Source organism: Vollenhovia emeryi, unplaced genomic scaffold (assembly GCF_000949405.1).
Source record: "Vollenhovia emeryi isolate VEMERY1.0 unplaced genomic scaffold, V.emery_V1.0 DF939202.1, whole genome shotgun sequence".
NCBI classification, from domain to species: domain Eukaryota; kingdom Metazoa; phylum Arthropoda; class Insecta; order Hymenoptera; family Formicidae; genus Vollenhovia; species Vollenhovia emeryi.
In genome coordinates this window covers 67,315-92,583 of record NW_011967164.1, presented here as the reverse complement: position 1 = coordinate 92,583, position 25,269 = coordinate 67,315, and the positions used below count along the sequence as shown (strand labels likewise).

At 40.7% G+C, this 25,269-nt stretch overlaps 1 protein-coding gene across 1 annotated transcript in view; it reads left to right on the top strand.

Moving 5' to 3' along the window:
- Window positions 1–20,329, top strand: part of LOC105561727 (neuroligin-4, X-linked) — a 163,862-nt gene extending 143,533 nt beyond the window's left edge. The window contains exons 4-11 of the mRNA XM_012011964.1: window positions 3,761–3,876; window positions 11,202–11,434; window positions 12,540–12,752; window positions 13,223–13,361; window positions 16,555–16,706; window positions 16,789–16,907; window positions 17,189–17,319; window positions 17,433–20,329. Coding sequence (XP_011867354.1) covers window positions 3,761–3,876; window positions 11,202–11,434; window positions 12,540–12,752; window positions 13,223–13,361; window positions 16,555–16,706; window positions 16,789–16,907; window positions 17,189–17,319; window positions 17,433–18,014 — 1,685 coding nt within the window. The 3' untranslated portion in view covers window positions 18,015–20,329. The remainder of the gene's footprint in view (window positions 1–3,760; window positions 3,877–11,201; window positions 11,435–12,539; window positions 12,753–13,222; window positions 13,362–16,554; window positions 16,707–16,788; window positions 16,908–17,188; window positions 17,320–17,432) is intronic.
- The last annotated feature ends 4,940 nt before the right edge of the window (window positions 20,330–25,269 follow it).

Here is a 25,269-nt window from a genome sequence, read left to right as displayed (position 1 = left end):
TAGTGTTAGTGCACTAAACTATCGACGCGCGACTCACGGACAGGTTTCCGTTCAACCGTAATGTATGATTGGCCAGTTTTGAACCTTTTTATCTAAAAAAACTACTGCTCGGAACGAAAAATGGCAAATAACTTTTTAATTTATTTTTTCGACGACATTCTTGCTATGGTATTTTGATTCGCGAATTTCAGGACACCCTGTATACTATCGTTTTATTCTATATTTTAGAATTTTTCAATTAAGACTAAAATATTCCTTTCTCTCTATAATAAATATGATTGGCGCTACATCGATCCTATTTTATGATACGTTCAAGTGTAACAGCATTGGATCCGGAAATTTCTTTCTGTGGGTGTATTCTCGATAGTCTTTTGGTCTCGGATACTTGTAGGTACAGCGATGTTCTTGCGACAGTTTATTGTCTTAGAGTAGCCCATAGAAAGCTGTTTCTCTTGTCGCGTTGTATGGAAACAGATAATGTCACGTAGAAACGGTAGACTGTGAGAGGCAGGGGGAGGAGGAGGAGGAGGAGGAGAGGGTGGAGGTCGAAGAGCGAGAAGCCGCGCGGGACAACGATACGGAGAAGCTAGGAATAATAGGGTGGTTTACCAGACGCCATAAATTATGGAGGAATCAGCTGGCCCCGCCACCATTGACAACTCGCAGCTGTAGTGAATTATCATCCAGAAGGTCCTCCGACGATAAGCTTCGCGGTTCCGAAACAGATTGCGATACTCTGTTTTTTTTGTCCCCTCGGGCTGATAAAACCAGCCGCAGCCACGTGACTCGTCGAAGAATACGACGAAGAATAATAGCGAGCGGTGTCCGGTCAAAAAATTATATCATATCTCTCCTTCACGAGCTGGTGCTCTTGCCCCGCAAAAACTGACCGCGATACGGCGATGTAAATAATAAGGAAGAACAACGTCTGAATTCACGCGGTGGATCCTTACATTTTTTCCAAAGAATTCTCGAGATTTCTCCCGAGTTGTTAACGTTGGATTAAAACCATCTGTTCCGTATTCGCGCGAAATGCTAAAATTTTTTCATTCTTTTCCGCAATTCGGGTATCTATAGCTGATCCTAGATCCTTCTTATTTTCCATGTCCGTTAATATTCTTCATCAAATATGCGCATCTCATTTGTTCTTCATATTTCGCATTCCGTCTTTTACAAATCCCGAATTTTTTATTTCTTAGTTGCTCCTCCCCTTTGATTCCGCGGCTTGAATAATTTATTCCCTCGAATCTCTGATTCTTGGCATCTTCAAATCCCGATCTCATGATTTTTCAATTTCTCGATTGCTTCAAACCTCGCATCTTGGCTTTCTTGATTTTTCTGATCTTTTTTGATTAGAGCTTTTTTTTCTTTGCCAAATCCTAATATTCGGACCCCCGATTCCTCGTTTCCTTTGATCCTGCACCTTTAATTGGTCGAACTCTTGGCTCCTGGGATCTTGTTCCCTCGAAGGAATTAATTAATCCTCGGGTATTATGGAGACCTGCCATTAAATCCAAGTAACGCGACGGAATTTGAGCCGGCGATAATCCTTTAATAGTCCTTTAATGTCGCGAGCTTCGACACCATCTTATCGTTCGGTGTCGTCCTCTCAACGACGACGGATATCGGAAGAACGGAGCCATCTTGATTCCGTAATGTCGGAAATACGTCGAGGATGCCGCCAGGATATTCAGAGTTTACCCCGGTATCTCCTTCGCTAAATGAATGAGACCGAATCAAACGTCGACGTGTATCGGGGCTGACAGGATCGCTCTCCGTGGCACATTTCGCCGAATATCGAGATAGCTGGCCGAGCAATCTATGATTACACGTGGGAAAAACATCATCTGTCGTTTTTTACCTCGCCTCCGTTTGCCTCAACATGCAGATATTGGATAGCGCAAGAAAATTTATCGGATATCGAGCAAACCTTCCTTGTGCGTTGCGTGCGAATTAATTATGTATAATTACATAATTAACAATAAGTAAATGAGAAATTCGGTAATAACAATAACGTCGAGAATGATAAGCATAACGTGTCGTGAAACAATGAAATAACAATGTCGGAATCAGTTGAAACAAACTCTGTCCGGGATAAATTAATTAATTGTGAATATAATCAATAAGGAAGGGTTGCTCGCGCACCCTTTGGCCGGCATTGTGTTGCACGTCGAGATCTGGCGTACGTAGACCTTCGTGGAATCTCTCGTCTCCTCGAGATATCAAGATTAACGACTCACAAAATTGGGATTAAGCGACTTATCCCGGTCTTCTGTATTAAATAATAGACGAACTAACACGACGGAGTTGTGTAACGTCGTGTTCACCCCGGCGTCGCCTTAATTTTCTTCGCGCTACAAACCGTGCGCTCTCTTGCCTATTCATGTCTTACGTAATGTCCAATTTTGCGACGTGTGATGAGAGAATTAATGACTAATAAGCTCCCGCGCGACTCTTTGTTCCGCCAAGATATTACGTACATTTTATTATTACTGTCAGGGAGAAGGAAACTTGCAACTTTTTACTTTCCCCCATCTTCTCCGTGGAGAAAAAAAAATTATTAATTAAATAGAGCGACGGCCGCGGCAAATAAGAGCTCATTTACCTAATTATTAATTTTCTCATTTACGTAATATTAACGTGAAAGTAATGACGTAAACAATGTAAAAATGTAGATAATAACCGAGTCATTTTCATACCGTACGCTGGCGCGAGATTAGATTCTTGAATTTATTCGCGAGAGAAACGTACGCGCAATTTCTGCTCTTACAGAAAAGTCGCGACTGGCTAAAAGTCACGCGATAACCAATCAACTTGCGGCTTTTCTGTAAGAGCAGATTTTTGTACGGTTCTTTCGCGAATAAATTGAAGAATCGAGCCCCAGGTCGCATAAATTTTCCCTGCAAGAGCCCTTCGTGTTTTTCAACACCGCGGATCCGTTTATCTTTTTTTTTTGTCATCTTGCGCTATACGTAACCGCGTTCGGCGGGTCTTGCCCCTCGTCCTTAGGGCGGGATTCGCTGATAACGTCGTAATGGAGGTCGTTGATTGGAAATAAATCTATCGAGCGGTCGAGACGAGTATTCGTTACTATGCATTGAAACTCGGATTGTATTTCGTTTACTCAGGTAATATCGCGGTGCCGCCCGCGAAGGGAATCGACCCCTCGAAATCATCTCGAAATTCGATTCTACGTCGCGACACATAATCTCTCTCCCCGCGCGAGCAAACACTTTCGCATTACGAGATACGATTTGCAAATCCCGAGATAAAGCGCGGGGCCCTTTCGGGAAGTACGACACAAAGATTCCGCGCGTGGCGCGGATTCCGGAATCGCGTCTCTGGTCGCAGCGATTCTGCGATATATAGAATTTTCACGATGCGGAACGCATCCTGGGAACGTTTTACTGGCGCACAAAGAACACGGAGATTGCAACGTCGCGCGGCGTCGCTGGAACAATAACAATAGGCGGGGAAAATACTTAGGAACTAAACATCTTACAGAGTATTATTAATAATTAATTATACCTCTATTTAAGTTAGCGAGCGAAACGCCGTGAAGAATACACTAATAACGTCTTAACGGGACGGGCGGGGGGGGGGGGAGACTCTCGTTTATTTGTTGTTATTATTAGCGAGAATAATAAATTACGTTTTAATTAACGGCCTTTGTGAGGGCAAAAATTTACCGCACTCGATGCTGGTAGCAAAACCTTTACGGAACGCACTGTACGTGACATGAACGGCGGCTCGATTGCAGGTCTGCTGTTCCATCGGGGCGTTCTGATGTCGGGCAGCGCGCTTTCACCCTGGGCGTTGGTGAGAGGCGCCGCCAATTACGCCATGCAGGTCGCCAAACACCTAAATTGTTCGTCGGTGAGTACCAACAAACACGTCCTCCCGATCGCCCCGAAATTATCCCGCGCGTCAGCCTATAATTTCATTAGCCCTTCCCTCCGTCCTCTCCCGCTGCGCGAGTCCATCCTCGCAAAAATAACGGCGCGTCTTTCGTCTACGTAGATGTTCGATCATCTTGAGCACGTTTAGTACAGCGGTACGCGGAGGGAATTTTCTCTTGAAATTTATCCGGAAAACGATGTAATCGTGGGACAGCGTAGCATTTTGAAGAACTTTATGGGAGTTTTTTGAAATTTTACCATGCATTTTACTAGCGATTATATTTAGTATACATTTTACTAGTAACTAGTTGTACGAGATGCCATGTCGTCCCACGATTACATAATTTTCAGGATAAATTTCAAGGAAAAATTCTCTCCGTGTAGGACTAAATGACTCTTGCAAGTAGGTTTCGAGTTCTCTATAATTACTTTCGAAAAAGAAAAGTAGCACTTTCAAGCGCAGTCGAATCTGACCTAAATGTGTTCGAATCTTTCATGAATGCTTTGCTGAAAATTTCATTCTCTTCGAATCGAAAGAGACAAAATTAAGACAAAATTATGTAAATCATAAATCTAATTTTTCATTATTTCAGTTTTACTATTTAATACGAATGATATAATAAAACTACGATTGCTATATTATTAACAATCTTCGTTCCTAAAGTTCGAATATTACTTGTAAAGGATGCGATATTTTACAAAGTACATTTCGAATCTCGCAGGTATTCATTCCAGAATCCAAAGCTAGCTGGGACTCGATTACTTCGCCAGCACATTGTATTAAATATTATTTCTCATGAGCACTGCTCGGGTGCCAGGAAATAAAGCTTGATTACTCGACTCGGAATTTTAAGTACGCATCGAACTCGATTTCATCCCTATATGTTTAACGTAACGTTGTGGCAGTCTCGTCGAGATTTGTGGAAAATTTTGTTCAAAGTGGACGTAACTTTTTGGCAGATTTCAGGGCGAAGCTTAAAAACGGCAAGGCCAGAAAACAAAATTTGTAACGAGAAGAAGAAGCGGGCGGAAAATTTTCCACCATTCAAAAGCTCCGGACAGACTTTGACTTTTTATGTGACAGCGACGGCGCGAAATCCGACGTTAATTTCGGATACATTCCGTTTATTCCGGTTTACAGGGCGAGACCGACAGAACGCGTACCTGGTATATAATATTTTATCGTGTCGACACATAGATATTCTCTCTCTCTTGCGCTCTCCCCGCGTTAATTCTTACCCGCTCGTTTTCGAGCGCGGCTCGCATAATTCGCGATAATTCTGATCATCGGCGGCGAAACGACCGCGTAAAAGCGGACGGGCATAAATTAAAATATCAAATGCGAGTGTACCGGCGCACCCGGTGTTTTTACAGCATTAATTACGCAATACCAATTATATTAACGGCGCGTTTCAATTAAGCTAATATACACTCGAGACATCGGCCCCGATAGGCGAGTGCGCGCGCACTTTCAATAAAAGGGACGTTAAATTTCGCAAATTGCAGTCTGGCCGATGCAAATTTGGTACGCGCGCACCGTAATAGCGGGGCCCGTGACAATTATTTTATCAGTTTAGAAATTTCCCCGATTGCTCGAAATAACGTTCTGCAAATCAGTTTTGCAGGGAGTGACGTTAAATGAAATTATATAGTTATCTCAAATTTCGATAAAACACACCGCCGCGCCATTATCGCACGCGCGGAATCGTTATCGCGATCCCACCCCCTTCCCTCCCCTTCTTATTTTCCCCCCCATTCGTCTCTTTCTTTCTCTGGATACACTCCTGCGCTACGAGCCATGAAAAATATGTTGTCCTCGGTTGACGGTTATTTTATTAAAAGTGAATTACGTACTTGGCTCACTTTATTACCGCAGAGCCGGCGTGACGTATTCCTTATGGAAATTGATATGCACCGCTGTAAATTCCAGCGACGACCCTCCCGATCCACGTCGGTGGAGAGCCTCGATATCCGCAAACCCGTCGCCCCTTTCTCGTCCATCAAGAATAATGCAATAAAAGATAACCCGGTTCCGACGCGGTGTTTTCCTAACTCGAAGTCCCCCGTGGATATTTTGGGCGGAGGCGGAGAGAAAATTGATTCCCGCTACAAGAGTTCGACGGGCCAAACGGCATAATATAATCCCTATATCAATTTCCATTTTGCGCGCCGCCCAACTTTCTCTACTCGGGACTTTCCACTTTCGGAAAGGGGCAATCGACGTTTTAATCCCCGTTCGATTGTTACTTTCAATCGTGAACCGCAAGTTGGGCCCGCTTAGACCTCGGTACACCCATGCTTCGGAGCTTCTGTACCGTTTGGAGCTTCCTTCCAAATCGATATCATTAAAGAAACAGAAAACCAAATAAGAGGAAGAAAGTCGCGAAATTCATCCGATTTGGTTTCTGCTTTTCTTCCTGAACGTAAACTGTCCTTTCGGTATTACAGAGCACTTTCTTGCGGTGACTTTTGTTTTCTGGTATAATTTGTTCAACAGAGGAATCTTCGCACTCTAAGGGATCGCCGTTTACCGATAAGCCGATAGAACGGTGTATGGCAAAATGCTCCCTTCGTTTTTTATCGGTACTAGAAATGACAAAACGCGTGCTTCGCGCGCGCACTTTGTAGTCGAGCATTGTGTATTTTGAAAAATTTGTATACGTGCAAAGAAGTAATTGTATGCGCAACGTCACTTTAAAATAAAAAGTAATTTATCACTCACTGATACGATTCGCAATAGCAGCGTTGTACATCAGTAACTGTATACGTATGTAAACTGTAAAAATACAAATACGTATATGATTATTATAAAATAATTATAAAATCGAAACTATTGTATTAAATATACTTTATATTTTTTAAATAAGTATTTATTAAAATAATTATATAGAATACTGAAAAAGTCTTCCTTTTAAATATAAACTCACAAAATTTTATACGTATGGTTTCGCCTCTAACACTTATTCGGATCCTCGTTCAACTTATTTGAATAAATAAAATAAAAACACAAAACAGATGCTTTATTTCGCACAAGTAACAGATAACATAAAAATGTAACACACTTACCTCACGTTTTTTCCGCTGTTGCCCGATGCCTCCTGGGCCTGCTCCTCCTCTCAGATTTCCTTGTTGCACTTACACAACACTCACTCGCAAAAGTCATCGAACGCGCGAAATTTCGGACACTCCCGTACGCGATGTGAAATACCGTGAAACGCACGAAATATTATTAACAAATGTGATTTTCTGTTATACAAATTACTCAAACTAACGACTTGCATTTTCGATTCGGAAGAATAGGATAATGGATAAAACACTTTTGAATTGGCGATATAAAATACAACGCGAGCAACGGAAGCACAATCTGCGGTAAAGAGCGAATTACAGCGCAAACGTCGAAGTCGTACAAATTTCTCTCTTTTCCCGAAAATGGAACAGATTACACGAAATCGATAGATAATTAAAAGCGCGGTGCGTAAAGATGTAACCGCGACAAAGTATCACGGTTTACATTCATATTTTAGATGAGTTAGTCTCGTGAAATATCTACGTGCACGTTGATAAAGAGCCGTCGCCTCGACATGCAATTCGTTTCTTATTACAAGTTGGAGAAACTTAATAATTAATCGAGAAACGTTACTTGTTACTGATAAAGGTGTGCAAATCAACAGTGTTTTATCCCAGCATTCATCGCGCTCGAGTCTTGGAAACCGATAACGCAAAAGTAATAACACGCACGGAGCGACTCTCGCCACTGCCTGCCGGCTCGACGTTCGGCGGGCGATTGATACCGCGGCGACCTTCGGGTACACGTTGGCACGCAAAAACATCGTACGTCACCGCGCCGAGTGAAAAACAACAAAAAAACGTTGAGCATTCGTTGGCCCGCTTAATCGTCGTACGATACCGCGCCGAGTGAAAAACAACAAAAAAACGTTGAGAATTCGTTGGCCTGCCTACGCAATGGAAAATTTCGTACTTAATATTTTATTGTACATTACTTTGTTCCGTGACTGTTGCTACGTTGCTACTTTTGCGTATTATTCCGCGGACTTATTGGTACCGATTAAAATATTAAATAAACGATTATTTCTGTTCAATCGAGAAAATGTATCGAAACAAAAATCATTGTTACTTAAAATCTAACTACTAAGATTAGAGATTTTACCTCAACAGTTGGTGTACACAAATGTGTATTTTTTAAATTGCAAATCTTCATTTACCATGAATCGAAAAGGAAAGCGAAGCACACCGCGCTTCGAGAAAACGAATCGGCATCGCGGAAAAGACGCCACAACTGTTCGACATTAACGACATTCGCGCTGGTAACATCTCCTTTTTAGAAAGGGAATTTGTTATTACCGGTTATTTGATATATTATATAATGCTTATTAAGTATATAACAATTATTAACTACTTTATTTTATTTAATTAATTGAAAAGGCCGACAGCAATCCTTACTCCGTACACCCTCAGAAAGGATTTCTGTTACCGAGACGAAAAATATTCTTGACGCATTTATATTTCTCAACCTCATTTAGTATAAAAATAAGACAGTATCAAAATAAAATCAATAATTCTTATTCTCCTCTGTCGAATTAAAAAGATTGACTTACTATATTGAGACAAGAGTAACTTAATATAATATATTCTTGCATTTAGAATCAGTTTTCCCCCCATCTTACAACGCACGAAGTTGGCACCGCGATATTCGACAACAGACGATACGTACTATCGTTTTATTCTAGATTTTAGAATTTTTCATTTAAGTTTAAAATATTCCTTTCTATACGATATGATTGGCGCCGTATCGATTCTATTTTATGATACATTCAAGTGTAATAGTATTGGATCCGGAAATTTTTTCTGTGGGTGTACCGACAGAAAACATTTCCGTATTATTACACTTTGATCTATCATAATAAATACACGAAGAGAATTCTCTCTTGAAGTTTATCCTGAAAATCGTGTGATCGTGGGACAGCGTGGCATTTTGAGGAACTTTATGAGAGTTTTTTTAAATTGTCCATACTGGCTAAAGGTTAATCAGTGGATTATCACTGAAAACAGTGAATAATCTAATTTCCAGTTATAAGCATATCACTGCGATTTTCAGTAGTATATATTTATAACTGGGAATTAGATTATTCGCTGTAAATCAGCGACTATTCACTGTTTTCAGTGAAAATCCACTGATTGACTTTTAGAGAGTACATTTGACTAGTAAAATGTATACTAATTTTAAGTATAATTGCTATTTGGTAAAATGTATGATAAAATTTCAAAAACTTATAAGATTCTTTGAAATGCCGCGTTGTCCCACGATTACATGATAAAATTTAGAAGGAAATTTCCTCCGTGTAGGATCGACATAGCGGCGATCGTGTTTATTATTGAGAAAGGAGCATTTTATCCTAAATGAAAAATTCTGAAATCCAAAATAAAATGATTAGCGCGTGCATTACTACACATCAGGAGGAGATTGATTCTAAATGCGAAAATATATGTACAATCTTAAATTTATATGTATAGCATGTTACCCTGATCTCAATATCGTAAGCCAATCTTATGTACTTATGAGAGAGGAGAGTATGAGTTATTGATTCAATTTCAATATTGCTTTCCCCTGCCTGAGATTGTGATAAGTTCAAGTATGGCAAGAACATTTTTTTATTGCCAGAAATCCTCTCTGTGAGGACGTCCTAAACGGTTTTAAACGCTTTTTATTACGCTCGCGCGATAAAACAAACGCTTTCCCTTCTCAAACAGATCCCCTTTTGTCTCTTTCCCTTTTCATCTGTTTATCGCGCGCGATAAACTGCGCGCAACGCACGGAATAACTCACGTGGCAAATCGCCCGGGCATAACGGGAGGCGTTCCGGAGTTGATGTGCGGACTCGAGAAAGGGTCGACATTTTCCGGCGGCGTTTCCCGGCAAGGATACACCGTCGGTACAAGGCGGGTGCCTTAACGAGGCTACGCCACCCCGCGCGTCGGCATCGCACACGCCGCCGGCAGGGTAAACAAGGTTTTCGTGCGTCGCTCAGCGGGATTCAAACGGCGCTGCGGCCGCGCCGGGGCGTCCGGGGGCGCCGGACCGAGTCCGGCCTCGACGGATTCGCTTTAATTTCGAGGGTCGCACGCAAATGAATTGCTTTAACGTCAGTAATCGTCTTTGGAAATCCAGCTACCAACGCGGAACACGGCGGCCAGCCGCAATCGAATGTCGAATCGCCCGCTGACTAAATGCGTGTGTGCAAATTGGTCCCGCGCCCTCGCACGTGGGCGAGGACAACCGGCCGTTCTCTATCGGAACCGCCGGCCGATTGTGCCGATCCTCGTCTCCGATAAAATTACCCGGCACAATCGCGTTAAATGATACGAGTTAATGGGGTATCCCGCGGCCTTAATTGTAATGACAGGTTCCGCGGCCAATCTGGGAGTTTCGTTTTTCCGAGAGAGAACGTCGGGGGACGTTATTAATTGGGATCTTCCAATTCTTGCCGTTGCTCATGATTGTAATTAAGCGCAGTTTCATCTCCACCGTTTACGCAGTTACGTTTTATTATTGCAATTAGGCGCAATTACGATTCCGTTGAAGTGCGCTCGAAATTAAACGAGAAATGTGATCTCGTTATTTATTTGCTCCCCCGAATCCTAGTTTTCAAAGTTCCATCTTCTTTGCTTGACGGGATGCTGAAGTGATTCCTGCACCTTCTGCATCTTTCGCTGTCAATTCACGAAAACATTTGTGCAATATACAAATTGCGTGGCTTTTCTGTACAGACCGGCAGTATTCCACTACTCGAACTAAACCGGAGAACAGCATGGTATCATCGAAATTAAGTTTAGAAGCCTAACAAGAAATCTATTCACGCAAATAAGTTATAGGTTACCTAACCCACAACTTACAACTTATTTAAGTGAGTAGATTTCCTTTTAGGCTTCTAAACTTAGTTTCAATATGATACCATGCTGTTCTCTGATTTGGTCCGAACAGTGGGACACTTTCCATTTGTATGCATAAGCCTTATAATTTGTGTATCACACTAACTGTTTTCATGAATTGACAGTTCAAGATGCAAAAAGTGCAAAAGGTGCAGTCTAGCATCCCCTTAGACTAAAAAAATAATTGTTACCTCATTTTCTCCGAAAGAAGATTGAAAAATATTGAAAAACGTTTATGCCCCCCTCTCCTCTCTCCTCTCCTCTCTTTCCTGAGGAGTATAAAAACTAAAATGTGGTAATGGAGGATTCTGATGGTTATTACTCGTCTGAAGAGTTGATTTTATTCTGTTGCAGGTGGCGGAAGATCCTCAGGCCCTGTTGAAGTGTCTGAGAGACATGTCCTTGAGCGAACTGGTGTCGGTACCTGTTAAAGGGCTGGAGTTCGCGCCAGCCTTCGGCCCGAGTATAGACGGCGTCGTGATCGATCCTGGCGATCCCGAGGATCAGGACTACACCCTGCAAGTCGACACGATCAATACGCTCAACAACATCCTTCTGAGGAAGGACGTCGTGGCGAAACTGTCGAGGTATCGCTCCTCTTTTTGCCTCAATCGTTATAACTAGCGAGATCGAGCGTCGGGGCAAGAGAAAATAAATAGCGTGAGAAACAATACCCGAGTTTTGCAGGAACGTCACGAAGGGAGATAAAATCGCGTCCTACAACGTTGAGAATAACTCCTTCATTCTTTGTTGGAAAATACGAAAAGCTCGCGTAAACAAGACTATAAAGGTCGAAGAATCTTTCCACTTTGTGTTCAAAGTGTCAATGCGAGATCCTATTTAAAAATCTTGCGAATTCAAATGCAGATGTGGAAATGTTTGTACTCGTTTTGTCAAGGGATAACAGTGTGGCATTGTTGAAACTATAAGTTTAGAAGCCTAAAAAGAAAGCTATTCACTTAAATAAGTTGTAGCACTGGTGACAATTTTTCTTAGAATCTTTATACGAATTGACACACTTTTCAGAACTACTGAGAAAGTCCACTTCTTTTCCCAGAATTTTTCACAACTCTAAGATAAAAATGTTTGAAATTATAGAATAAAAAATTTCAAAATATTTCAGAATTCATACATGTAAAAAAATTGTAGAAAAGATACAAACTTTCCCAGCAAACACCAAAAGTAACAGTTACATAATATCAATATAAATATAATGTGACACACGCATGTGTTATGTAATTGTTACTTTGGTGTTTGCTGGGAATCTGAAGAATTGTGTAAAAATTATTGAAAAAATCTTAAAAGTTTTGAAATTTACACAAAAATTATTAAAAAATATAAACAGTTCTGAGAATACTTCTCACCAGGGAGGTTACCTGACCTATAATTTATTTGAGTGAATAGAGCAAAAGGTACAAAAAGTGTAGAGTCACTCCAGCATCTCCTTAATTTTTCCGTTATTTGTGAGATTTTCTTGTACCAATCGGACGAATATTGCAAGGAAATTCTACAAAAAAAGAGAACGATTCTTCAAGATTGCAGGATCCACGACTAAAATATCTCGAGAAACCTTTTCATACCTTGCGACGAAGTTTACAAGCCCGAAAAAAGCTCTGCGAATCGCGGACCTGACACGCGTAAAACTTATTTTATCCCTTTTAACAGCAGGAAGAAAATTTTTTGAATTCACAGGTACGATCTGATGGTGGGTGTTGTTCGTTCCGAGGCGTATTTTTCGCTAACCGCCGAGGACGCTCAGTATGGCATTGAGGCCGACAGAAGAACAAAGATCCTGCGCGAATTCGTGCGGAACACGTACACGTATCACCAGCCGGAGATCCTGGCAACTATAATAAATGAGTATACAGACTGGGAACGACCTGTGCAACATCCCGTCAATATTAGGTACACATTGCCCGAGGAAATTTAATTGAAAATAAATTTTATAGCAATAAACTCCATTATTTATTTTAATTACAGTCGTGTATTTATTCTAATTTATATTCACTTATTATTTATTTTATTGGCAATAAATAAATTGCTCGCAATACTTATGTAATCATACACTCATTAGATTTTTACATACAATATATTTATTTCATTGTTTACCAGATACATTATAAATTAATATTTATTTGTCAAAAGAGTATCTGGTATTTTTTATTTCGAGATCCACCGTGATTGATGTACCAATTATTCTTGTTATAAAATTACAGCGCGTAATTACAGAGACCATTTTAAATTTCACAGGATTTCTTTCAATTGCATTTTATATTGAACTTCGATTATCCATTCTGAAATTTATTTTCAGTTAGAGCTCGGGACGAGGCTGCGAAGTATATTTATGAAAAAGGATATATACACCTTTTTTCCAGGGACGAAACTCTAGAGGCCCTGGGGGATGCGAATACGGTCGCTCCAGCGACGAGAACCGCGGATCTTCACAGCCAATCCCATAGGAACTCCTATCTATATGTCTTCGACTATCAAACGAAATTCGGAGACTATCCTCAGGTTTGTTATCAGAATATACTTTTTGTCGTGCAGGCTGAAATGAGAAAGAATTGGAAGACTCTAGGAAACTACAAAATCTAGGGAATAATCGGAAAAGAAACACATCTAGTTATTTGTGATACTGTACGTACTTACTTTAAATTATTATCATATTAATATCCGCGATATTTTTCATATCGTTTCAATTCATCTTCCAAATTGCAGAATTTAATAATATAAATCCCGTGAAATAAATTGCGCATCGTTACAGACCGTAAATATAAAATAGCCGCGTGTTAGAAAGTTCTATTAATAAAAAGTGGCGCGGCGAAGATAAAGCTATTTAGATAAACTTATCTAGATGCATAATCTCATTTATTTTTCGTATCATTTATCTATTTAAGTCACTTCTAACGCCCATGTACGAAACAGAAGTTGGGATTCGCCGGAAATGCGACAACATGGCGGCGACTCTTGCTCATATCTGATTTCAGAAACTTACGATGGGCGCACGGCCCCGTTCCTCCCCCATTCCCTTTTCCTTTGCCTACTCCTAGTTTCGAACTTTGAATGAATTTCAGTGGCGCGATTATTAATGCCACATATATATTAGCAATATATCCACTCTCCTCTCATCCGGGTGTCTAACAAGAAACGGATGCGTAGAAGGAAATCCGTAAATTGCACCGATGGGATCGGTTATTACCGTCGCGCGAAATTTCGAGATACTATTTCAAGATACGTATTCTTGCGCGTGTTCGCCGCGACGGACGTCGGGGGATGGTCCGCAAGCCGCGGCGCGCACGGAGCCACAGAAACGCGTATTGTAATACGGGAAATACGGTGGAAATAGAAAAACGACGAGGTCTTGGGGAAAAATTAATAATCCCCTTCTAAAGAATTCCCTTTCGACTTTTCGCGAGGGGTTAAAATTTGCCGAATAAATTATCACCCTCCGTATTTATCTCCCCGTAAATTCGAAAAAACAACGGCGGAGAAGCGGAATTTTAAAGGAGCCCGAACGACGACGGCGGGAAGGAGAAGGAGGATTTGAAATTCCACGTTCGCCTCGCACCTGCAGCTTCCGCGCACTTTTTACTTCTCACCCCCGCTACCCCGTCCCCCCTCGAGCGCCGTCATTTCTGCCGGCACCTTTATGCCTTACACCCGGTGCACTTTGCATACGAATATCGTCTGGCACCTCGACCTGGCGATCACCGTTGCCGTCACCGGCGAAATGAAAGTGCATTAAACGTTCAACGCGCGCCCCCCCCCCCTGCCCCGCTCTGCCGCCCTCGCGTCGCGAAGCCAACGAAGAATAAGGATCGCGCGTAAACGCTGCAACGAACTTATTGCGTCTGCACGACCGCGTCCAGAAAAACGGTTTCAGTTGCATTCGCGAAACGTATGCCTCGCAGGAATATAACGCTAACTGGATATTTCATATTCCCGCGCCGGCGAAGTGAAACACATAACTCGGGACATCGAGACATTTTTAACGTGTCTGATATTTCAAGGAGGTACCAGCTTCGTATTTCGCTCCAGCCGGGAGATCGCTAATCGGTAATTGTAAAATGAGCCGTGACAGATTAATATGTTAATACGCGTGCGTTAATTCGCCGAAGCGATCGTGATCAAAAGAGTAATTATTTCCCGCTTAATGAATGATAATTTAATCGTGACTTGATTACTGCTGTTATTCATTAAGCATCCCGACGGTTTGTTCTGTAATTGTTAACATCAACCGCTAATTCGGTTACTCAATAATCACCGTTGCATTATATTTCGCTCTTGTATTTTGAATTGGAGCGTAAAAACCGCTTTGAAAGTCGGCCGGCCGTGGGCGGAAACGCGATCCCGCCGCTTCTTGCGGATAATTCGAATTTTTTCGCGGACGCGAGCCCCGCGCTCCCGGGGCTCGTTAAAATGGCAGGCAAACGCGAAGTTTGCGGCATAGGCCGAGGTATTTTTACAATTTCAACGAGAAATCGTGGCTGCGCCTGGGACCCCGGCAGATTCCACGAGTGCTTTCGTATGATCGAGCGTGAAAGAGGATTCCCCGACCCAGGAAAAATTCTTCTGAATTCCGCGGTTAGTTCGGTCCGTCGATCCTTTCGCCCGCTCCCCTCCCCCTTCCTGTCGGTTGGACCAAGCGATTGAATCGTTAAAGCCAAAATTGGAGTCGTCTCGAGTCGACTAATTTCCCTACTTGTTATCTCGAGCCGGAAGAGAACAGAGAGAAAGAGAGAACATGGGACATTTCTAAACATACGAAATTATCAGATCGTATTGTTGTCTCAGAAAGGCACGTGGATGAGTTTCGAAGGTTAGGAAAGGCGAAACGATCGTGGCGCCACCTTCAAAGAAGATGAACGGGAAAGAAGAAAGGGTTTGGGATATCAAGAGCTGGAAGAAAAGGGGAACGCCTTGTCCACAATTTGCAAATAATTTATTTATAGGAACAAAGAGATGAACGTGGATCGTATGTGATCGCCATTCTACGTGATAACTGCGAGCGATCGCGGAATCACTAAACACCTTGGTAGAGAGTACTTTGCATATCTTTCCATCCCATCCCAACCACTCTCTCAACTTTGGATCTTTTCTGTTGGGATACGATGAATATCCTATACTCTTCGGAATATTCCAGTTGTTCGGAAAGTACACAGACGGTCTTTTCTTTGAGTTTTTTTTCTTAACATCCCGAACCCTTTCTTCCTCTCGCTCGTCTTCCGCGGAAGTGGCGCCATGACGTTCTTCTATTGATGTTTCGCCTTCCCTAAACTCCTTTCGCCAAGATTCTGTTGCCTTCGAATACGTTCTGCCTCCTAGAACTTTCTTAAGATACTATTCGGTAACACTTATACTATAATAAAGGTATAAAACTTGCTGAAGTTATGCTGGAAGACTAATTGCATCAATCAATTTTTTTCTTGAAATCCATTTCGGCTGGACACAGACGATAAAAATGGCCATTCGGTGGAAGGTTTACTTTTTCAGACGAGCGATCCCTCTAACCCGCGTTTTTTACGGAGATAAAAGCAATGACTCATCCACGTATCTCGCTAGGACGAAATAATATACAGAAAAGAAGATAGAAATAACGGCAGAAATAAATTCCTACTTTTATTTCAATTTCTACTGTTACCTCAACATTTATTTATTTTAAGTTTACGATTACCTACGTCGTGCATCGCGTTGATCATTATTGCAGAGGCCGGGATGTATCCACGGAGAGGAGCTGCCGTATTTTTTCGGAGCGCCTCTGGTCGGTGGCATGTCCCATTGGCCGAAGAACTACACTAGGGCCGAGATAGCGCTCTCCGAGAGCGTGATACTTTATCTGACAAACTTTGCACGCACTGGGTGAGTTGTCGAACAAGCGTATCTCGCGCAGCGCCCGCGTAAAATAATATATTTCCTGTTAACAATTCCTGTCTGCCGTCAGGAATCCGAACGAGGGCACCCCCGATCCCGGACCCCTCGGTTCCAGACCGGAAAGGACCAAGTTTAAAAATATCGACTGGACCGCTTACGAGGCCGTCCACAAAAAATATCTTAGCATAGGTGAGCCTTCGTAATATTTCCTCTTCGTATTCATTTCTTCCGATATTCCCTTACGAGACGCTTCCGTCGTCTTGAAAAAGTTTATTTCTCTTCTCTTGAATTTAATTTCCTTTTTCTCATATTAAATTTATTTTTAGTTCATTCGCCTCCTTTTGTAGAAGCAAAGAACATACTTAATATTGGAAAAACTTGGACTTTTGTCTCACAATTGTCTTTTTCACGGCGCAAAGATTATGACAGTATGCATGAAATAAACTAAATTACTCACGTTGACTTTGTAGAGCTCAAATCGAAACTGAAGAACCACTACAGGGCCCACCGCCTTTCTTTTTGGCTGAACTTGGTGCCCGATCTTCACAAACCCGGCACGGACGATGTTCCTAGATCGCATCATCTCCTCGATGCCGAGCAGGTATTACAATGTCACTATGAAAGCCGTCGCTCGTTAATCGTACAACTAAAACTCGAAATCGAGACAAGTTGAATCAGTCGCGTTGGAGATTCAGGAAGGATCTTATTCTCCAGGTGCCACCCAGATTCATTCAGAGGCTACCGACGACCACGAGAACGACCACCTTGGAGGTGACCTCCATCGAGAAGTCCTCGTCCAACGTGTCAACGGCCGTGCCCAGCGACATCACGTTCGAGGACACCACGGCGTTACCTGAGGACGGCTTCGCGGCGTACTCCACCGCCCTCAGCGTGACAATCGCGATCGGCTGCAGCCTGCTGATCCTGAACGTGCTCATTTTCGCCGGGGTGTACTATCAGCGCGACAAGAGCAACCACCAGCACCACAGCTGCTCGAAGAAGCGCCAGGAGAACGGCCAGATGCCGAACAACATTTGCGGCGAACTGGAAACCAAGACCGCCGAGCGGCATCACATCCAGCATATACCGCCGCCGGAGTTCGCCGACCTGCAGAACAATACCTGTCACGTGCCTATGCCGCCCCCGCCACCGAAGAACACGAAGCCCGGCAAGCCCGGCCAGAACCTCATCATCAGTCCTAACCAGCTCCAGCAGGAGAGCCTGGCGATGACCGGGACCGGGACCTTAAAGAAGGGACACAATCACCCTCAGGTCATGGAGGAGCTGAGGGTCTGACTCTAGGAGACCGCGCGGTCGCCGAATTAACATGGCCGCGAGGAAATTAGGATCCCGAAATAACCGAGCGTCAGGGAATCACTTCGGAATGGAGCTCTCCATTATCATTCTGACCACGGACATAATCAGGACACTGACGAGGATACACAATCATTGCCAGTTCGCAAAGAAGCTGAGACTCTAGCGAATACCGAAACTCTTAGATTAGAATCCTGAAACCGTCGAGTGTCGGGAAACCGCATCGAGATGACCCTTCGGATTGTTCTTCGTCGGCGGTTTGGCTAGAGGAATTCCGTTGTCGGGACACCGCAAGGCAATTAAAAGAGGCGAGGTCTGAAGTCAAAACGGAAAGTTTCAGGAATAATCTCTTCCAATGACGCTCGACGGGAGACGGGACAATTCTTCAAAGTTTTTCGAAGCGACCGTGATATCGTCGATAGATAGAAAGTGATAAAGGATAAGAAAAGTGGGACTTTTATTGTTACGTGAGGAGTACGTATTAGTGCAGGGGCGTAACTGGTACTTTGAGCCCGGGAGCCGACTACTGGCCTTTATATGGGGTCGGAAAAAGTCGGGGTCCGGTCGTTTCGGGCCAAGCAGCGTTGCTTCCACTCGCTATGCCCCTGTGTTAGCGGCAACGCCATACTGTTATCGTTTTCTACCTTTCGAATTTGCGACCAACTGCCGAAAATCACATAGTCTTCGATGGATAGACAAATCTGCGTTAAGTAGAACTCTTCATCTCCCCATACCGAGAAAAGAACTCGATTGTGTTCCCTGTCCTTTTTTTCGTGCATTTTTCAACTTATTATATTCTCTTATCGCAATCTTGCATCTTGTATTACGCGACTTACTTTGTTTGGACGTATTGTATTTACGTACTCCGTGTATTTTATTTAAATATTATAACTTTATTAATGAAGATTGATATCATCTTTTATGTTTCTTTCACGTTTTGTTGCAATTATAAAATTTGTAACAAATTATTAAGTAGTTTTTGTTACGCGCGCAAAATTAATGATTAATATTAATGGCGCTTTCTTTTATTTTATCTGCTTCTCTCTCTTTCTCGCGCTCTGTCTCTATCTCTCTCTCTCTCTTTCTCTCCCTCCTCTCTTCCTCTTTCATTATCTTTTCACGTAATATAGACTGAAGGTTCGAGTCGATTTGAATCGTGCCGACACTGTTCTCGTTCTTCCGAGTGACGATGATTATAACAATGGTTCGAATCGCTGCCACGACGATTCATTTCTATATGACGTCGATCGTTCAAATGCTCAATTAAATACTTAATTAACGCTTTCTTTCTCAATGATAACGTGACTAAATTTTCACAAAACTCAAACTTGCGTTTAGCAGCAAAGTTTTCCTATATACAAAAATTGACAGCACAAAATTTTGATGATTTCGTGGAATCGTTGCAATTATTCCGGTAATTTCTTGCAAATTAAAATGTAAGATAACATTAAGACGAATTTCTGCACAATAGAAACTTGATAAATTTCTGAGAACGAAAGGGTTAAGTGGGCGTTCGAGAATCGAACAAGTTTTTTTACTGTGAAAATAAAAGAAAGTTGAATGATCGATGACACTCAACAGCATACTGCCAAACGATCGCGAATCAAGGAAAAGGTGCGGATCGTTAACAGGAAAATCGTGATAAGTTAAAATTCGAAGACGGAAAGCCGCTGCAATAGAAAAAGAAACGCATTGTTTTTAATCCATCGATGTTTTACAAAAATAAGACAACTGCAAATTTAATCAACCCTCGTTGCTTTCAATACGAACATTTCCCAAGGGACTACATGCGAGGCAGGCATTCGCATAAAAATATATTGATTGCAAATCATTTTGCCGGAAACTATTTCAAACGATTATCGTTTACAAAGATTTTCTTAAATACCTTTGAATTTCAATTTTACTAATTTCACTGATCTCACATGTCATCTCATTCGTCAGTTTCGTACCATTTCTAAGACTAGCAGGTAATAAAATGAAAGAAAGATTAAATTTTTAGAGTTGTCCTATTTTTAAAGAATTAATGAAGATTTTTCGAATATCTAAATGGCGACAGACTGTTGGAGGAACTTTCGAATGCAATTTCGAGTGTAAATAAAGATTCATTAAGTTTAAGTCTGTCGCTGATGCGCCGTTAAATTGAATGAAGGGTGAAAGAGCTCGGGAATAGCTCCGATTGTAATAATATTGCACATCGACGAGAAAAAAAAACGGTATGTCAGCGTAGTCGGAAGCACACTGGACGTAATTTTAAATTTGTATATAATTGACATTACAATAAACTATATAATAAACTATCGATCGTTTAATTCAGCTTATCCCGAAAATCAAACTGTTTACAGGGAAGAGTGGGACAGTGCGAATTATGTCGTTGCCAAAAGTGGGTGGAGCCAATGTAAAAATTAAAAGGGGTTGAAAATAAGTTTTTCACATTGATCTACATCCATTTTCAATTGCACTTAAGCTGTTGACCCTCTTGCAAAGAAAGTTGTACGGATACTTCACGGAAACAATTTAGAAATCTAAAACTTCCAAGGATCTTCTGGTGAACATAAAACTTTATTCGCTTGTTCGTTGAAGCTCTACGGTTTAAGTATTTAAGTATAGTAATCGCGACACACATGTTATGACAAGTTTGCAAAATTTCATTCGCGAGCCTCGTTTCGGACTAACGCGAGGCTCCATCTAAGACACAAGGTACAAAAAGATGGGGTTGGTTCCTTTACCTCGACAAACGAACCTCACGATCAGAGACACTTTCGGCTCGCTTTTAATGGCAGTTAAAGCGAATGCTTAGACTCGCTTTTCATCAGAATTCCACGCGATGCGAGATTATTTTTTCAGGATTATTAATTACAAAAATGTGTGTTTGGTATGTGAGAAGAAAATAAAAATTACAGATGCAGATTTAAATCTAAATGTCACAAATAAAACGTTAACGCTTAAAATTATAATAAAGTGAGAGTGGGGATTTCTTGAACAAACATTACTGCAAGAATTCTGACGATTACGAATTGGTTATTATCACTACTGTTACTTTGTAATTGAGCGTTTCATGTGTTTCCGTTAATTTGTAGAAACATACAACTTATCTTCATGAGAATTTCGGAGAATCTAATATAAGGAACAGAAAAACTGTTGACATTTTCGTTTCTCTGATCGTGGTTCGTTATGCGGACAAAAGCGCCTTTGTCCGCACCAAACTCGCTATCCTGTTCCCTCTAATCGTTTACAATAGTACGGTACAATCTGTGTTATGCATTTGCTACAACTATGTAGCATGAAGCTGAAATGATAATTCCGCCATTGCTACTCAACTACTCGACTTTGTTTTACGGTACAGCAAACAAGAAACAATAGCCAAAGGAGCGCTCCTCCTCTCGCTTGACACAATCACTCCTATAACGAAGTTTGTCTCGACATATTTATATATTTATATACCTTTGTAATATATAATAAGTCGTAAATGCACTTGAGGCTCCGTTCTAGCCGGAACGTTCGTTTTCAATTATCATTCCAATTTAATTATCTTAATTAAACCTAATTGCTGTTATCAAATCCCGTTCAGCACCGCGTTAAATATTAAATTAGAATATCTACATATATTAAATATCAATATCTTTTTTTTTAATAGCAATGACAATATCAATATCAAATGAAAGCTCTTAATCCTTTAATGACAAGATGTTGGAAATTCGTCAACTCCACAAGTTGATAGTTTAATGCAATTGTAATAACAAGGGCATAATGTAATCTAGTGTCTGATGTAAAATCAGACGGTATAAAAACCGATTGCTGAAAAAGCAACCACCAATTACCAATCGCGTGCCAACCAATCGGAAATTGAAGTGATTGCCATTGTAAATTCGCTACACGACGATCATTTCGACTAGATCGGCATACTTCGGTTTACTTATCAATTACATTAAGGAAAAGACATTGCCCGCGATTATCTCGGATCCGTCGATTCTAAGGTCACTATCGCGGATAGAACACGTTGTTTGTAATAAATTTATATAACTCTTTGTATACCTATAAATTTATGAATTTATAAATTTAAAGATATTTATAATATGAATTTTTGCAATTGCATCTTTTCACTTTGTTGCAGCCTTGGATTATCGCGGGCAAATGTCTTTCCCTACAAAAATTAATAAAATAGTATATTTCTAAGGGCGGATCTAAAAGAAGAGAAAGAGAGATGAAAATTCCACCCCGTAAGCTCCGCAGGATTTGAAAATATGTTTCGCGATCTAAATGAGTTTGATATTTCAAAATATTAATTCTTTTTGGCCGCGGTTCAATTCAATTTTAATTAATTAATTAATTAACGAATCAGTTAATAATTCAATTGATAAAATTCAATAAAATTTAATAAATTCGACCAACTTTGAAAGCAAATGAATAAATTAACTCAACGTATAACGAGAACGTTATATACCAATACTTAATTTGCACGAGTACCAATAATTAATTTCAATAATTGATATAGTGGATTGATTCGGCAACAGTGGGTCAATTTTATATTATATTTGTGCTAATATATAACTCATAATCACAGTAACATACAAATGTAACATATACACAAGTGATGATCACGATACACTCGCGTGAAAGTAACCGAGTTCTCACATCTTTAAATAATAAAATCCGCTAGATCCGCCCTCAATCGCGTTGCCTCGAAATAGTGCTCGAAAAAACCATCTCGCGATACATACTCAATATTGCTGTGCAACACTGTCGGATTAACGCTACACGACACGTTATATAGGGGCTGGCTAGAGAGACAGTTCCACATCCATCCCCTTTGCACTCGTTCATCGATTTTTTAAAAATTTACTTTGTTATTGAAGCTTTTAAAAATATCCCATTTTTAATATCGCGCAGTTGTAATCCTCAGATAAATGAAAAAAAAACATTTTTATAACGAGAAACAGTACATTTATAAAGCTATAAGTATCGCGTTGCAGATACGTAATATATATTTAAATGAATTAATCAATTAATATTCCATCGAGTGACAATTATCTCGTTTTCCTATCACTTTATTGAATTTCATTGACACACAAATGCATTAACCAAAATCAATATGCTACGAAGAAATATAAAAATAATGCAACAATCTGAATCCCGTTTGAATACGATAGTAAGATTTGTCGCGATTAGACGATTTTTGAGTACAAAGAGATAAAGATGTTTGCTAGGGCTTGTAGAGGTTTCGCGTCAAGCACGGCTAATAATTGATTTATTTCTCCGATAATCCTCGATTAATCATCTTCTAGAGAAACATTCGACGGGCGTTTGCGTTTGGCTTAGCGTAGGCATTTCCTTTTGTACAAACGGCCAAACGTTTATATATATTTCCATTTCAACTCAACTTGTCAAATTAATGGAATTTATTAAAACTAATTTAGGTACACATATTTACATATATATCTATATAATTCGCGTTAATTAAATTTGAATTTACAAATTAATGTTATAGGTTTGTAATTTAGCTCGGCTGTAAAATTATTAAATTATTAATGCTTCGAATTTCTAAATTGTTAACCGTTTGCGCAATTTAAATGTGAATCAATAACTTTTCGATCATGTCTAGACGATTCGGCTGGCTTTTACGGTCTCCCCGTGGCGGAGACGTTGCGGTTGAATATTCATATCACAAGAAGGATTCAGAAGGCAATGGTTTGCAATAAAAAAAGATCACGAGTGAGTTTGGTCGTTTGTGCACACTTGCGTATCCACCGTCGATCTACAGACTTGAGTCTCGTTATCAAGTAGAGTCGCTTATTATCAAGAGATATCGAAAAACGTCTATAAAGATTCGTAATATGTGGTACATTAGAAATATCCTCGAACGACAACACCTTGCCGATAAACGTACCGTCATTGAGAAACTCGCGAACTTATCGTAATTAGCTTAGTAGCGACTTAATTAACTCCACCGAGGATGATTACTTTCAGTCATGCCTCCTCTGTGTTTTCCATTTTTTCTCTTTCTCTCTTTAAGTACACAAAAAACTATTCGTCCGCAAGCTTCGGTGTCTTGTGCGCATTTTTTTTTTACATACAGGTTTCTCCGAACGGCGAGACAATATACGTGCTTAAACTTGGAAAGATGTAGCAGTGATCTCCATTAATCGCACACAGGCCAGACGAGAAATTAACTCTTTTTCTTACAGCGATCGTTAATCAATCAGTACAGTGTCTAATAAAAGAATTGAATCATTTTAGATTATAATATTTAATATCTATTTTTTTATCAATCAAATTAAGTCCATTAATAAGTTTTATTTTACCTGAGAGGAAATTAGATAAAAAATTCTTAACTTGAAACCGAAAATTACATTTTCTTGGAAACATTGCATTGACATTAGCTTGTAAATTATAGTAATAAACATTTTACAGTAATTTTTTATCTCAAAATGAATTTGCTTCGATTGAAGATATCCTTTGAAAAATTACGGGTCGCCGCTAGTAAGTAAAGGGTTCGATCTCGAAGATTAGAAAACGCCTCTTGTAAAAATGGTGATATGTGGAATTTATCAGATGCCAAAAGATTATTGCTCAAAAACTGATAGCGATCGATCAACGCCACTATAATTTACCTCTTTAACCCGTTCACATTCAGTTAAGAGGGGAGAAGAAAGTAACTTGTTTTATAATTTTACTACAATTTTGTATAACGATATCCAATAGTCTAGAGAAGTCCCACAATCGTATTTTTATATTGACATTAAATGAGCGTTAATTAATAAATATTGATAAATGTTGAAATCATGAACTTGTGGTAATAACATTGATCAACAATCGCGAAACTATTGATCTGCACATTAGCAAATGTAAAATCTTGCTTGAGCAAAAACTCGCGGAATATTTCTAATTAGACGCGAAAGAATAAACCCTCGAGCGAGGCCGAAGAAGCAGAGGACTGTAGCTATCATCGTTTCAAGCTTAAACGTGGAAGTATCCCGAATGGCGCGGTCTCCATTCTCTCGCACGAAGCCGGTCCGAAAACAACGCAAGTAGCTAGTATTAGATATCGCATGAGTTCGTCTAGTAGCACTTGAAACGATACTTAGGGCCCGAGATCGGCGACGAAGGCCCCTGTTCCCATAACGACGTCAGAAGAAGCCAGCAGCGTCTTGCAGTGGTATGGTGATTCGTGTTGGGAGATTGACTGCGATTTTCCCGCTCTCTTTCTCAATGTTTTCGCGCGCGCGCTCTCTCTCTCTCT